Here is a 16,218-nt window from a genome sequence, read left to right as displayed (position 1 = left end):
ATATAAGGCTTGTAAAGACACATCTCCCCAGCTTCAAACTAAATCATTCCATTTAGGAACAGGATATTATTGTTGGTACACTTTTTCTCAATTTAAAATCATAATATCTGTCATCAAATTCCAAATGCTATGCTAAGTGGAAGATGATAATAGTGGAATGAGACTGATACACTTGTGTTTTCACTGAGAATTAGGCAAGCTGTGGTTTACATATTTAAATTATGAATGCCATCTTTGCCAGACAAATGCTATATGAGAAAGAAATTGTGACATAATTTACTGTATAATAAAGATGCTGAGTGCAAAATTTTAATTCTGATGTAGGTTACAACATTAGGCCTATATTGTAAGCCTATGTCATTAGATTTATATCCTTAACAGTGTAACAGGAGCAAATGAGACCACATAAAAATCATCAAGATAATGCACAACTCTCTGTATTCACAGATGGGTTAGTATTTGATGATTATGGAATTGTTTGGGTACACATCAAGGTCTTCAGCAGCTATTTGTATTTGAGCTGCAGAGGGGGGAAGAAGAGAAATGTGAAATGTCTGACACTGCCTTTTCAGTTCATATATAAAGTAGTCAAACTAAATCATCTACTGTTTGGCAAGTGCAGATGAATTTTAACTTATATAAAGCTTAATAAAACCTGAAAACAGTTAAATGTTTTTAAATTTTTGTAAGTGCTTGAAGTGCTGGGAACATGCTAGAAAGAAAAGAAGTTTGGCAGATAGTTTGACGGATTCTAATTTTAATTAGGAATTATGTAATAGATATTTGATCAAATTGAGACTTTTCTGTTATTTTATCTGTCAATGATATTCATGTTTTTGGCACTATAAAGATAACAGACAACCCTTACTATGTGGGCTATTATGCTATATTATTATGTAGAACAATGTGCATCGAAACATAAAAATGGTTTCATATGGTGTCCTCTCATCACCCTTCCTCTGCTTATCTTTTATGTGTGTCATGGTCAGGACACGGGGTTACTACAAAAATTTATTGTCATTTACAATGCTCGAAATAGCAATACATTGTTTGATTTGGAAACAAAAAAACAACATCTGTGGTGAAGCAACATGTGATCAATTTAGTACAACATGCACTGGAAAGAGAATGCTGCTACTACTATCTATGAAAGACACAAACTGTACTATGGCAATATGTGGAGTGTGAATGTTATGTAACAATGAAACTTTGTCAGAAATAAAACAAACAACAGAAAACACGATATGCTTTCACTTCGATATAAACTAATGTTTAAATAAATGACAAAATAACCTCGAACCGATGTGTTAAAGGCTTACGAAGACCATATGATTGACAAAATATGTATCTGGTAAGTTTTAACTTTATAATATCTATTTATACTTTCTGTGATTTTATAATCTCACATAACATTAATTTTAGTGAAAATATTCCTCACATTTTACAGCAAACTATTTACAGATGTGGTTATAAATTGAAATGACATAAAATGTGTGGTAACAAACTGTTATAATGGTTAATTCAAAAAAATATTAAAAACAACAAATATTACACAAAAGTATAATTAATTAAAGACAAAAAGTACTACTAATTAAATAAAATATTGACGTTAATAAATACATTATTGGCACGTCAGAAAAGATCACAGTCTTTCTATTGAGGTAAGAAACGTGTTTTACTGGAATAAATATTTCATTTTATTAAGGAATCTCTTAAGTACATAAACAGTGTAAACTCATCAAATTAGGAACTAGGAGATGAAACACCATTTTTTGTAATATTTTTTACTACTGAGTGCACTGAAGTTTTAGGCATTTAGCTCCAGAAGGGCACCAACCGGTAAGTAACACAACGAGTTCCTAGCGAGTGTGTGAGATAAACGGCAACAGAGAGTAAATGAGGGTTTAATATCCCGTCGATCGTGAGCACAGAGAACATTCTCAGATTGGGGAAAAAAAGGAAAGAATATTGTCCACGTTTTCTGCAGAGTACCCATCCCGAGAACTACCTCGAGCAAATTTACGGAGACCACGGAAACCGTAAATTGGAGGAGAAGGAGGAGATCCGAACCGCCGTCCTCCCGAACGAGTCACACGTCTTACCACTACACCACCTCTCTCGTGCAACGTTCTGTGCAGGCAACCTTATACAGATTTTAAATGCACAGCAGAATAACAGTGAGGAAAACTTGGATTTAAGCAGTGGGTGTAATTAATTGAAACTAGCCCTTTCACAGTTGTGAAAAGCTTTCTGCTGCCTCCCAAACAGACCCGTAAATGTACCGTCATTACACGTTACCTCAGTCTGTCGACCTGAAGAGAATTTGAGATTGAAACTAGTTACAAATAATAAAAATTATTAATACAGCAGCTTTAGGCGGGAGGCAGGAGTGATCAGAAATACAGTCAGATAGTTAACGATATGAGGTGTCTGCTTGCTGAAAAAAGCCTGCAGGACATCAATCAGGAAAAAATGCCTAAAGACAATGTAACAAATCAAATAAAGGAAACAGTTGGGCGCCCGTACAGAGTGGTCATAATTAAACCTTTGCTATTCGCATCACCGTAGATGGAAAACTATTTACGGTACTGGTGCGTAATTTTTTAGGAATAATGTTCACACTGGGTGGTGCAGGTTTTGCTTTATTAGTAGTGGCAGTGTCACGACTTGCTGTTAGACACGGGCACTGGTACGGTATCAGGGGGTCAAAACACGAGCATCAGCGAGCATCACAGTTGCGGGCAGTCGATGTGGAGCTGGACAAGATGACCAGGAATTTACTCATTCAGCTGGTTCATCAAAACAAGAGTAATAGTGCTACTTATCAACACATTCGGGAAATGTGGATAGGTCCTCTTTCTGCAATGATCTGGAAGTTTGAATTAACTAGCGATTTGAGAATTGGTCGCGGGAGAGGCTGGCAGCCAACTGCACCGCATACTGCTGAAGAAGTTCCTGAGAATGCCGGGTACAATGTACAGTCTTCTAGTAGTGCATGAACTGTGTCACCACGACAGTTGAAATACTCGTGGCCCACCGTTTGAAAAGTGCTGTGAAGAATTGTGAAACTGTATTTCTAGTCTTGTTCCAGTCTGTCACAGATGAAGGTGGTCATCACACTGAGTAACTTTATTACTTTAACTGGCACGATTTGCGCACATGTCGTTTGGTTTTTTCTTATACCGTATTGCACAAGCACTATGATCTGCACGACTATATTAGTATGCTGCAGACACCTACTCACTAATAATGTGATAATTATAATCTTTTGAAGAAGGACAGTACATGTCCACAACCGATAAAGGAATAACATTATTTATTTATTTACTTATTGCAACTGGATGCTGATTATTTCAAGAAATAGGAATACAGTTGCTGGAAACTGATAAAATACTAAACATTGAGCAACATTTGTAGCCCAGAACGTAAATGCGGTACACAATTAACAAATGTTCGTTCTCGTGTGGAAATGTGTTTCTTTCAATAGTTTATTCGTATTTCTGTTATGCCCGTCCTTACATATGTGTCCACAAAATTTCACTGTTCTACTATCACTCGTTTTTCGTGGGGGGCCTCTCGAGTAGCGAAAGTTTGATTATAACCACCCTGTATAATGGCACGAGTTATTGTCAGTAAAGTTTCTGGTACGTAATTAATTTCTTTATTATATCTATAAAAACAAAGATGCTGTAACTTACCAAATGAAAGCGTTGGTATGTTGACAGAGACAATAAAAAACACACACACACTCTATCAACATACCAACGCTTTCATTTGGTACGTTACAGCATCTTTGTTTTTTATATATATTTTTCGCACGTGGAATGTTTCCCTCTATTATATTCATATTATTAATTTCTTTATTAATAACAAAAGAAGGGTCAGCATTGGTCATTGAAGTAGAAATCTTTATTTCTGTTGCAAATTGATTTCAATCAGTGCGTAATAACAGACTTCGGTGCTATAGATAAAACAAGAATAAAATAATCGTACAGCACTACAAAATACTACACCTATCAAACTATACAAATAGGAACATAAGAGGGATTGTCTGCATCATCATTCTTAGTATTAAAGCGCTGTGGAGTCATAGATACAAGCAGTAACATTACAATATCTGCACGTATCAATGAAGAGTACTTGTCAACCCGAGGACAAATGCAACTGGTCTAGCTGCTTACAAGGACCTAGGCAACTATGCTCGTTGCCATCATTATCACAAAATCTTATTAATTAACTCTCTTGGGAGACACCACCTTAACGAAACACTGTCCGTGTGGGCTGGGGGTTTGTGTTATCCAAGGAAGTGGAAGGCTATACCAGCAGTAGTCTAACTACCGGAAGGGCCTCTGAAGTCGGACAGGTCTCCACAGGTGATCCAGACAAAGTCCCGTCTACTGTCCTGTCATATCATATCCCATCCTATACTCTCCCCTCCTTTCCTTTTCCTCTCTGTGACTGTGTGGCAGCAGGCACATTCCCCTAATGTGGACAGCGGAAGATTCTCGGAAACCAGGCCAACGGTGATGCACATACGCCTTACTGTGAAGCGATGGATAGCGTTCTGTAGTCGCGATGAAGACGAGCTATCTAAGGGGTAAGGCCCTGAAATAAAACCTCGGCAGGTGTCCGGGCCATGAGGTGACAGGACACTCATGGACCATAGGCTGATAACCCGCACCACCAAAAAAACACATATTACAAAAACTAAAAGGAGAAGATATGAATCTGCACAAATGACGAATTTAGGATTGCTTTGAAAACCCTGAAGTATGCAAAGGCTCCAGGCCTAAATGACTTAGCACCGGAGCACTTAAAAGCCGATATTGAAAGTACTGTTAAAATTCTCCATCCATTGCTGAAGCATATTTGGCCTGAAGAGAAATCTCCAAAGGAGCGGAAAAATGGTTTGGTGGTAAAGCTCCCAAAAAAGGGAAATTTGTTAGACTAACAACTGGCATAGTATTACATTGTTGTCAGTGTCCAGTAAGGCCGTCATCAGAATTATTTTAAACAAAATTAAAGTGTCTCTCAAAAAGTGACTGCATAAAGAACAGGCCAGTTTTAGGGCACAACGTACTTCTGTTGATCTTATTAACACTCTTAGGATCATTTAAGAGCAAAGCAAAGAATTCCAAGCAACCGCGTATCTGGCATTCATTGATTTCCAAAAGGCCTTCGATTCTGTGAAACATAAAGTACTCTGGCAGGTGTTGCGGAAGTGCCGTATACTGCAGAAGATCTATATGGTGGCTACAAATGTTGCGTACTCCACAAGGGAAATATGACAGAGCCCACATAAGTAAAAACTGGAGTCCGGCAGGGTTGCGTTTTATCACCAACACTTTTCCTACTTGTTCTAGACTCAGTTACGAGAAGAGCCACGGTAGGCAGGAGATGAGGAATCCAATGGGGAATCGGTGAATATCTGGAGAATTTGGATTTTGCAGATGATATAGTTTTACTAGCTCAAAGGCTGATTGATATGCAAGATAAATGAAACTTGTGAAAGAAGAAACGGAGACTGCTGGCGTAGAGATAAATATAGGCAAAACAAAGGAAATGAGAGTAAATTCAGGGAACATGGAGGTGCCACTGTTAATAGGGGAGCTGCGGGTGGAGACTGTCAACTCATTCCTGTATCTGGGTAGTATAGTGAAGGATGATGGTGGAGCTGGAGATGACATGAAAAACTGCATTAAAAAGGCAAATGCTGTCTTCATACAGTTGTATCCAATATGGAAAAACAGAAATATCAGGTACAAAACAAAAATCTGTATTTTTAATACAAATGTGAAGGCTGTCCTACTGTATGCCAGTGAAAGCTGGAAAATGGATAAAAAGATAACATCCCAGTTACAAAGCTTCACAAATAGATGTCTCCGACACATCACGAATATCTGGTGGCCAGAAAAAATATGTAATGAGGAGCTCTGGTGAATAACAAACTAGGTACCTATAGAAGACCAGATACGAGAGAGAAAGTGGGGGTGGTTGGGGCAAACATTGAGAAAACCAGATGGGTCCATCAAGAAAAAAGCATTGGAATGGAATCCCCAGAGAACAAGGAAGACCTAGGGGCACGTGGAAGAGGAAACTGGGAGGGGAAGCAAAAAGAGTTGGCAAGACCTAGGCAGAACTGAGGCAAATGGTCAAAGACAGAGACGGATGGCGAGTTCTCCTGGATGCCCTGTGCCCCCATAGGGGCCAAAGGAATTACGTAAGTTAGTTTTATTAATAAAAATAGAAGACATAATGACATGTAATATGTAATCCATGCATACAACAAGAGCCTTAACAGTAAAAGTGGAAAATGGCACATTAGATTTAGTTGTCTGGTAATTAATAACATTCATAAATATGAGCAACTGCAGGAATCAGTTTATACAGCTTGGCGTGTTCTGCACGGGATGCCATTTATATTGGGCAAATTGGAAGAAGGCTCGAAGTGTGGTTCTGCGAGTATGTGACATTTGATAGAACAGGTATAGCAGACAAATCTATTTTTGTGGCACTTTTAACTATTACTGGCCATGGCCTCCCTGAAGTGACATCACAATTAAAATAGTTGCACCAGAGTGAAAAAGGAAGATATCTCAATCTCCTTGAGGAGATGGAGATATTTTGTAGTAAAAACTTGGCAAGGTGTACACTGCTCGACAAGCAGACGTCAATGAAAAACACCCACTTTTGGGAGTGCTTTGCATCACTTGTGGTGCTGACTACAAAAGTTCACATGGTTCATCTCATATCATACCAAGGCAGCAGAACAAGGTGCAAGAACAAAATCTGTTTGGAAGGACTGGACACAGTTACACTTTATCTCCTTTTATGTTTGGATAAGAAACATTTCATAACAACAAGCTGTAATGTTCTATTGCAGATTAAGTCTCAATTGCAGTAAAAGGGAATAATAATGCTCCAGGTTCAAACAACAAGAGCGGCTTATAGAAATAGATGATGTCAACGTCACTTTACGTAACTATGATTGTTAGAATTTTCTATGCTTGTTTTAAAAGCTTTTAGATGGTGTATGTATGTTTATATCTACATGGTTTTTGTAAGTCATTCAAAAGTATATGAGTGTCAAAATTAATGCCAAAGGATGTGTGTACAGTAGCTCTACCTAAATATAAGTTCTGACAAATTTGTAATTTGGTTTTATAAAAGTTTTTACACGATGTGTATTTTTATACCTAAATTGTATTTTAAACGTTCTCTGTCAAACAGGAATTTGGAACTGTGCAAGTATAAAAATTAATGTCAAAGGGCATAACAGTGTAACACAATTCTTTCGGTTTAGCTGGAATTATTTCAACATTACATTAATATAATGGTTGCAATACTATATTCTAGCCTGGTTCATACTATACCTCATACGTTGGGACACGATTCCTGAAAACACATGCCAGAGTGTGAGCACTGTCATTTTTATGATTCTATTATTAATCCTAGAAATTATTACAGCGAAGGTTCCGGTTGTGTGCACGGATTAAATACTAAATTTCATTATGTCTTCTGATTTTACTAATAAAAGATTCTATAATAATGATAATTAAAGAGGGCACTGCTGCATCCAAGTATTGCAATGAGCATACCTTCGTAGGTCCCCGTAAGCAGCTATCCCAGTTGCATTTGTACCTTTTGGTCTGACAAGTACTCTTCATTGATATGTGCAGACGCTGTAATTTTACTGCTTGCATTTATGAGTCCACAGGGATTTAATACCAAGTACGTTGATGCAAACAATCTCTCCTGTATGTTCTTACGCATATAGTTGGGCAGGTGTAGTATGCTATAGTGCAGTCTAATTATTTTACTCTTGTTCCACATACAACACTGATGACGGTCAGACAGTGATTGAAATAGAAGTGCAACAGAAATAAAGATTTCTATGTCAATGACCAATAACCTCTTGTTATCAATACAGGTTTGGTGATCACAATGCACGCAACTTCCGATGGAGTCCTCATTCAAATTAATTTCTTTGTTTGTTCAGTTGATTGTGGGTCCAGTCTGCATTCCTCATACATGTTCAAATCCCTGTATCACAGAACTGTAACACCCGGCTAGAGGTGCAAAATAAAATGGCACAGCTTATCTCCTCTTTATCACTGGGTTGCGCCATTTCAATGTGTGCTAGAACTGCAGATATGTACTTCCAATTAAACAAAAAAAGAAATTAATTTCTTATCAGTAACTTTTTTTGAGAGATAATTAAAACTTTACGATGACTCTGTGAACAGTTATCGACAATAACTTTATGACTACCACTCGTAGTTGAAGGAAGGCCTAGATAATGTACGAGGCAGATAAACTGTCAATGCAGCAGGATGTGGTGGTTGTGTTCAAATGAAGAGTATAGGCGAGTGATCAGGAATGGAGTACTGCATTAAACCAACTTTCTGGGTTATGAACAACAACAAAAACAACAACAGTGGAATATTCTATTGTATGTCCCATGTGGAAATGAAGTGGACATTTCTACATAACTCGATTTGTCAGTCTGCTGTGTGCCTTCTATTTGCCTTCAACTTCTGTGACTACAATATTATTATTATTTGCATCCTCAATGTCAAAAGTATCTGTAGCGGCAGAGTCAGATCAGTAGCAACCCTGTCGGTATCACAGCCCACTCAGTCGTCTTCTTCCGGGGGTTCGCCTCCCACGTCCCTCTCGCTGACGGGCTTCCTGATGAGGCCCCAGTTCTCGATGGTCTTGAGTGCGTCTGTGGCGACGGCTCGCACCTTCTTTCCCTCCTCGGTGTTGCCCGCTCCGTAGTCTCCTTCCAGTTGTGAGAAAGCCATCAGCACCTCCAGCAATGTTGTCTCCACTACCTGTCAAATTACAATGAAAACCCACATTCGAGCTGCTCATTTCGCGTACAGAAATTTAGAGAACCTAGCGCTTTCTGCGAATATGGGGTGTTTGGAAATTCCCGTTACAAACTTCTAAGACTCGCAGAGAGCGGTGAGTGCATAATATTTTGAATAGGAACCGACATCCAGAAAAGTACCATTTCCGTTCTACGAGGGTTTCAATTCTTATGTGTAATGTGTCCACGTCTGCTGAGGGATAGACAAAAGTCTCAGAGTTGCTTGTCCTGATATGCAGTAGGGTAGACAGGATGACGTGTACTACGTCAGACGGTCACCTGAATGTCAGTCAGGAAACGCGGTTTCAGCACGATGGTGAACGAACTCACTTCTCAACTGTGGTTCGGAGACATCTCAGCAGATGATATGATGAAAGATAGATAGGCCGAGATGGGTCCAACCGCACGGCCGCTATGATTGCTGGATTTAACTCCTAGTTCTTGAGGGATCATATGCAAAGTTTAATTTACGAGACTCCTTTAGAGGCAGAGGGAGATCTGCTGGTCGTTGGAGTAGAAAATGAAGAGCCAACGGGTGGGATGGAGAGTGTGTACCAGAACATGCTTCATAGGTATAAAGTCTATAACAACGTTAGTGCTTGCCACATTGAACCGCTGTTGTAATGCATCAGTACTGTACTGTATGTACAGTATGCTGGCTTCTTTTTTCTTCTGGAATAATGCACACATAATGTTTAAGTGTTAATACAAACAAATATGCATAAGTGATAAATGGATGTTTCGTTATACTTCCTTTCAAATTGTTACCTAATAATTGTACTGCATCACACCTAATTCGATTTCTTAAGCAAACCGGCTGCTATCTTACAATACCTCTCGCATGCGATCGTGGACTCGTACGGACTTTGTTTCTGGCCAGCTCTCGGTATCACGTTAATCTAATACGTTAATGTTAAGTTGCAGACAGGGACAATTAAAAGACACTTACAATGTTTTGGCCACATCCTTCATCAGAAGAAGAAAGAGAAACACACACCATTCGTTCACACAAGCAAGAACACCTCATGCACACACAAGTAAAACACCCAAATTGAAACTGTTGTAAATTGGAAATGGTACATTTCTGAATGTGTGTTCCTATTCAAAATGATATGTACTCACACCCCTCTACAGGTCCTAAAAGTCTGTAATGGGAATTTCTGAATGCTCTTTATGAAGCAGTAAACGCATAAAAACTAAAGAGATACACTCAAAAAGAAATGTAAAACAACAGTTACAAATTCAGTCAAGGAGCCACAATGCACTCAGATCATATAAGCAACATTAAATGATTAAACACGGACAGTTCACGAAGTACTAGTCAACAAGGGTGCCTGAAGTCCTTCAAATTGGAAAAAAGACTAATTCACTTTACTAGGTTTACAACCTTTATATTCTTACTGCACTGCATTAGTCCAGTATATAGTACGGTACACATCACACCATACACAGTTTGGTATGCACGTCAGACAACAAAAATCGTGACAGTTTTCTTCTGAAACTTGACTCTGACAACAATAAAGAATTGCCACAGCTGTCAGAGATTGACTGCACTCGCAGCCTTCACCAATGGCGGTTCCATGACCGACGAGCACTCACTGCATGTGGGCCCTCGTCCTGCACCACACCTCTGAACCTCATGTCACGTGCCGGTATCCGGGCCCGCCCGCAGCAGTTAACTGTGTTCCCCAACGCAGATTTATCACACTCTCTCGGAGTTGTATTCATTAAACATTCAGTGCACCGGCTGCTATCTTACGATACCTCTCGCATGCGATCGTGGACTCGTACGGACTTTGTTTCTGGCCGGCTCTCGGTATCACGTTAATCTAATACGTTAATGTTAAGTTGCAGACAGGGACAATTAAAAGACACTTACAATGTTTTGGCCACATCCTTCATCAGAAGAAGAAAGAGAATCACACACCATTCGTTCACACAAGCAAGAACACCTCATGCACACACGACTGCCAACTCCGGCAGTTCGTACCAGAATGCTTTGTGACTTGGTGACACGGTTCACTGTAATCCCATAAAAATTCCGTCACTGTTTGGGAACACGAATTCCACGTATGGCTGAAAATGGTCTCCGAGTAGCTGAACGTAACCACTTCCAGTCAATGATACACGTACACACAGCCCGCACCATCGTGGAGCCACCACCAGCTCGAAGAGTGCCTCGTCAGCAAATCGGGCTCACGGCTTTGTGGGGTCTGTGCCACACTTGAACTCTACCGTAAGCTATGGCCTTGCTTGAAAGACAAGTGGAGAATGAAATATCTGGTGCTGTTACACAGTTTGCTCCCACGAAGAACCACTAATGCAGCTACGGAGTCCCGAAATGCTCACCAGCATTTGCAATTTCGTATTCCTGTAGATAACTGTTTGCTAATTACATATGATTTGGAACTGTTCTCAAAATTACTCGTACTGCTTTCTGAGACTAAAGTGACCTGATGAAAATGGATCAAACAATTAATTTACCTGCTCAACAGTGATGCAAATACTATGTTTCAAATGATACATGTAGACATGTGTAGCACAGAACATACAAATGCACTATAATGGACAAACTTTTTCACACAAAAAGAATACATTACGGGTAATTGTGTGAAAAGAAAAATTCTGTCAAAAAAAAGTATAAAACTATGTAGCAGAACTGCTGATCAGTATTTACCTTTAGGAGAGTGAGGGTACAGGATTTTTGCAGAATTAAATTTGGAATTTTTCCGACGAGTGCCAGGGGCCCAAAGTTTTCTGTACCCTTGTCGCCTATAAATTAATAAATCTGTCAGTAATTAGCTTTATGTTAACACTTTTGAGACCGAGCACGAGCATAGCTTGAGTCACAACTTTGTTTTAAGAAGACCGTGCTCGAGTATAGATTGGGCCGTCAATTCCTCGACACTCGACTTGCCTGTCGTTCGAAAACTGGACACGTGTCATACGAGAACAATCTACAGACGTCTCTTAATCTGCCTCTTGACTAGGGATGTCTTCTGTTTTCAATCTCTAGAATTATTTTGAAAGGAACACCAGTAAAAGTAACGCCTGCTGTCACGAATTGCCGAGTAAATACGATTGCACTGAAGTAATTTTGCCCGTGTACTCATTAGGTTTCTCAATTTGCTGTAGTTCCACTACAAATGCATCACATTTGTCAAGTGAGTGAGGAATATCAGAAGCTCGAGAAGACGAAATTGCTCAGTAACTCACCTCACACTCTCTTCTTGGGAGAATAATTATACTTTCTGTCATCATTATTTTAAAATTTGTAATCTATCCATGAACTAAAGTAAATATCACAAGTAAATCTCGAAGTTTGGCCCTTTTTTAGTATGTATCACTCTCGAAGACACATAAATTACAGATGTGCCAGTAACGCTTTAAATAATGGCATAAATCACCAGTTTCCTATACCCCTTTCATCATAAGAATAAACTGCACATAAACATTACACTACTTATTCTTCCGCATTTGCTGGAACCTCATTGGATTTTGTTTCACACGGACTAGAAACCGAGCTGTCTCGAGTATAGTCGAATAAGATAATGACGATACATTTTATGCTGTGCATTACGCATATGTCGACTCGGCGACAGTACAGGTTGACAGCTTTCCTGGCGCATTGAACTGGGACAGCACTGGCTGAGCAAGTGATCCGACTAGCCTGCACAGTCGCTGTAAGGAAGTAAAAAGAGATGGCAGAGAACAATACAGCTTTGAATGTCATTTAATTTTTAAACAGAAAGAAATTATGTATGGCAAAACTCAGGCAATACACTTCTTAGGTGACCTGACAGAAAACATAACATGTGCTAGATCTTAGGTAACCCAGTACTGTAATTAAAAAAAAAGTGATGAAAATTTCTTACTTTAACACTGCTAATTTTTCTGCATGAGCTATGCGTGGCATAAAAGCATACTGCTGATTTCCCTTAATAGTTAAATATTGAAGCCACTGAAAATATTACAGTCAGTCATTTGGTAATCTCTGAACTACTTCCACACCAGACTCTGGGGAATACATTTCAGTACTGCTATGTTGATAATGAGACGATCAGCAACAGAATCTCAAGCCACCAAAGAGGCCACATTTCCTCCTCCTATTTCACGATATGCTGCTTTGCATTTTTCCCTCGTTTGGCAATGACCTGAAGCTTCATGCATTAGCTGCAGTATGTTTGACAGCTTAAATATCTCATTTCTCGTGACAAATCCCTTAATTTGGTTCTAGATCAGTTCTATTGAGTTCAGACAGCAGGGATGCGGTGACAACTGTAAAAATGCGGCATTTGTACAGTGTACTCGACGCTGTGCAAATGATTGTTTTCTATGTTTTTACAACACTTATCATTCTGCTCATGAGAGACCACATCTTTCCTACAAAACAATGGGCATATTCAAATAAAGAGGATTTGATTTTTCATTTTTCTTCAAAAACATTTGATTGTGTAATGTTTTCTTAACTTCAGCAACCTTTAACAATCTTTTATACAATATCGATAATTGCGAATTTATATAGGCAACGAAAACTGGAATTTCTCATGCAATATGTAATTAGACAGTAGAAGACGTGTATTTTTCTTGAAAAATGATGGTCGAGTATGAGTTAATTAATGTATATTTGATGAATTTCATATTTAAATGATCTAGGTTTTCAAACTGGAAAAAAATAATAGACCACACCGAGATTCGAACCGTCGTCCGTAACCGTACATCATTTTCATTGTACAGTGCTACCCATTGCGCCACACATATAATTAGAATATGATCTTTTACTTATTACATGGTGTTACTCAAAAAATGTTAGAGCGGATTTTTCTCTGCTGGCTTGTGAAAAACATTAAGAACAACTTGTTTCTCAACATGAATAGTGTTCCATGCACATTTCACAATGAAGCCAGAAGCAGTGTCATTCAATTTTCACAGTACATATTAACAGCGAGACAGTCAGAGCACAAGTAGTGTTTACAGAGACTGTGACTGTACACAATTTTTGAAGTAAAAATTATGCAGCTCAAGTATGATTAACAAAAATGTTGATGGCCATTAAATACCTCAGAATGACATAGTGACAAGATATATAATACATAAGTTGGACCTACTTCTAATAGCGGAACAACATCTGTGTGTGACAGTTACGGCTGCTGACCAATCATCACACTTGTGTTTGTTTACATCAGGTTTATTCTTATGATGAATGAAGTGTAGACTCTTTATTCTTCTAAGTGGCCTGTCTCCAAAGAGTTAAGACTTCCACCATTTAAATAATATGCAGGTGCATCATATAATATTAGGTTGGTCCGTAAGTTCATAATGTTTTTGTTTTACATTTGGTATTCTGATTGCTATGGGTTTATTTATAGATGGTCTTTTTTTAATTGCAGTTCACTATTGACATTTGAGTTTACATACTGTAGTTCATTGTTGCTATTTGAGTTTACATATTGTCATTTTGTCATTTGGAGATATTAAGTGATTCTGTGGATGCTAGAAAGTGGAGTGCCAAGTGGAGAAACCAGAACACGTCTGGCATATTCTTCTGTTTGAGTTCAATAGTGACAGCAGTGACGACAACCAGAAACATCTGTGCCATGTAAGAGGATAATGCCACACTGGACAGAGCACGGCAAGAAGATGTTTTTCTTGTTTTAAGGAGGATTGTTTTGACGTTAGTGACTCTCCACGTTCAGGAAGACTTCGAGGTTTGATGAGGATCATTTAAAGACATTAATCCACGATGATCCACATCAATGTACTCGAGAACTGGCAAATGTGATGAACTGTGATCATTTCACCATTGCGCAACATTGGCACGCAGTGGGGAAGACTCAAATATTGGGTCATAGATACTGCACGCTCTAAGCTAAAAACAAAAAAAAAAATCAGCAGGTGGTCACATGTGCATCTCTGGTTGCTCGTCGTCAATTGGCTCGTGAACAACACCGAGCATTCCTATCCTGTACCATTATTGGTGATGAGAAATAGTGTCTTTATGCTCACATAAGGAAAAGAATGAATCAAATAAAGCAGCCACTTCCAGTACAAAGACCTGGAAACATCCACATAAGATAATGTTACGCATCTGGAGGAACAGCGACAGTGTCGTGTGCTACGAATTGCTTCGCTGAGGTGTAACCGTCACTGCTGACATTTATTGTCAACAACTGAGATGTGTCGCACACGCAATCTGAGAACAGTGACCAGGAAGAGGGTGTGAAAAGATGCTGCTCCACGATAACAGCCACCCGCCTTCTGCTAGACTGAAGAAAAACACTATCAGGAGTTGGGCTGGGGGGTCATTATGCACCCACCTTATTCATCTGATCTTGCGCCCTCAGATTTTCACCTTTTCTGGTCTCTATCAAAAAACCTTCAAGGAACTTCCTTTCCGGATGAAATTTCACTCCGTACATGGCTCAACGAGTTCTTCACCTCAAGACTACGTGATTCGTACTGTCGCAGAATTAAAAGTTACCCCAGCATTGGCAGACTGTTATAAACAGTGAAGGAGAATATATCATTGATGACTAAAGTCTCTGTTATGTGTGTTTATTAAACACACGGAAAAAACTACAAACTTATTCACCAATCTAGTATTACACATTAGTACAAATATTTATTTTGTGTTGTATTATTTGTTTGAGGTAGTCCTCAGGCAGCATGCAGCTGTCAGAATTCACCAACAGATGCCTTAACATCAGTCATGAATTAAGTCTACACTCTGAACAGATATCTGTAGTCCGATACATAATAAATGATCACAGTTACATGTACTACCTACAATTTATATCAAGAGTTGAGACTGGAGACTGATTAATAACTAATGTATCAAGAATATGCTCATATAAAGATTTTCACAGTTTTGCTACCCAGAATACTCTTAGGAGAATTATTATTACTGCCGACAGACACATATAGAGACAAAGACGGGCATATCTTTGTCTCCCCTTACCCTCAAAAGTGGGTCACTCTCATGCAGGGTTCTGAGTGACCTGTCATTTCTTTATAAAATTCTCCCTCTCTTCTCCCCAACAAAGTTTTTAAAAGTTCCAAAATGTATGTACTGTGTCACTTTTATGTATCTGTCACCAGTACCGACATTTGTCCTGAACCTAAGTATGGGTCAGAAATTCTGCCTCAGAATTTTATACAGTACGGATAACCACTCTCGGTGGCAACAAACAGAAAAACTTGCCTTCTCAGCTATTTCCTTGGATGATTCGACAAGCGATGCCACTATTGCACAGCCACGAAGCCTCATGGACGGTTTCTGATCTCCCAGAAGTCGCTGGAGCGATTCGACCCAGCTAGTTACCTTTAATACCTGCAAAAAATGG

The 16,218-nt window shown here is 39.0% G+C and overlaps 1 protein-coding gene across 1 annotated transcript in view; it reads right to left on the bottom strand.

Annotated features, from left to right (window-relative positions):
- Nucleotides 1-8,247: 8,247 nt before the first annotated feature.
- The window catches only part of LOC124719051 (protein unc-45 homolog B), a 96,587-nt gene continuing 88,616 nt past the window's right edge, over nucleotides 8,248-16,218 (bottom strand). Inside the window, exons 15-16 of the mRNA XM_047244722.1 lie at nucleotides 16,077-16,205; nucleotides 8,248-8,837 (exon numbers count right to left, since the gene is read on the bottom strand). Of these exons, the coding sequence (XP_047100678.1) occupies nucleotides 8,637-8,837; nucleotides 16,077-16,205 (330 nt within the window). The 3' untranslated portion in view covers nucleotides 8,248-8,636. The remainder of the gene's footprint in view (nucleotides 8,838-16,076; nucleotides 16,206-16,218) is intronic.

Source organism: Schistocerca piceifrons, chromosome 10 (assembly GCF_021461385.2).
Source record: "Schistocerca piceifrons isolate TAMUIC-IGC-003096 chromosome 10, iqSchPice1.1, whole genome shotgun sequence".
NCBI lineage: Eukaryota > Metazoa > Arthropoda > Insecta > Orthoptera > Acrididae > Schistocerca > Schistocerca piceifrons.
Note: the sequence above shows the minus strand (reverse complement) of the source record. Positions and strands in the feature narration are given on the sequence as shown.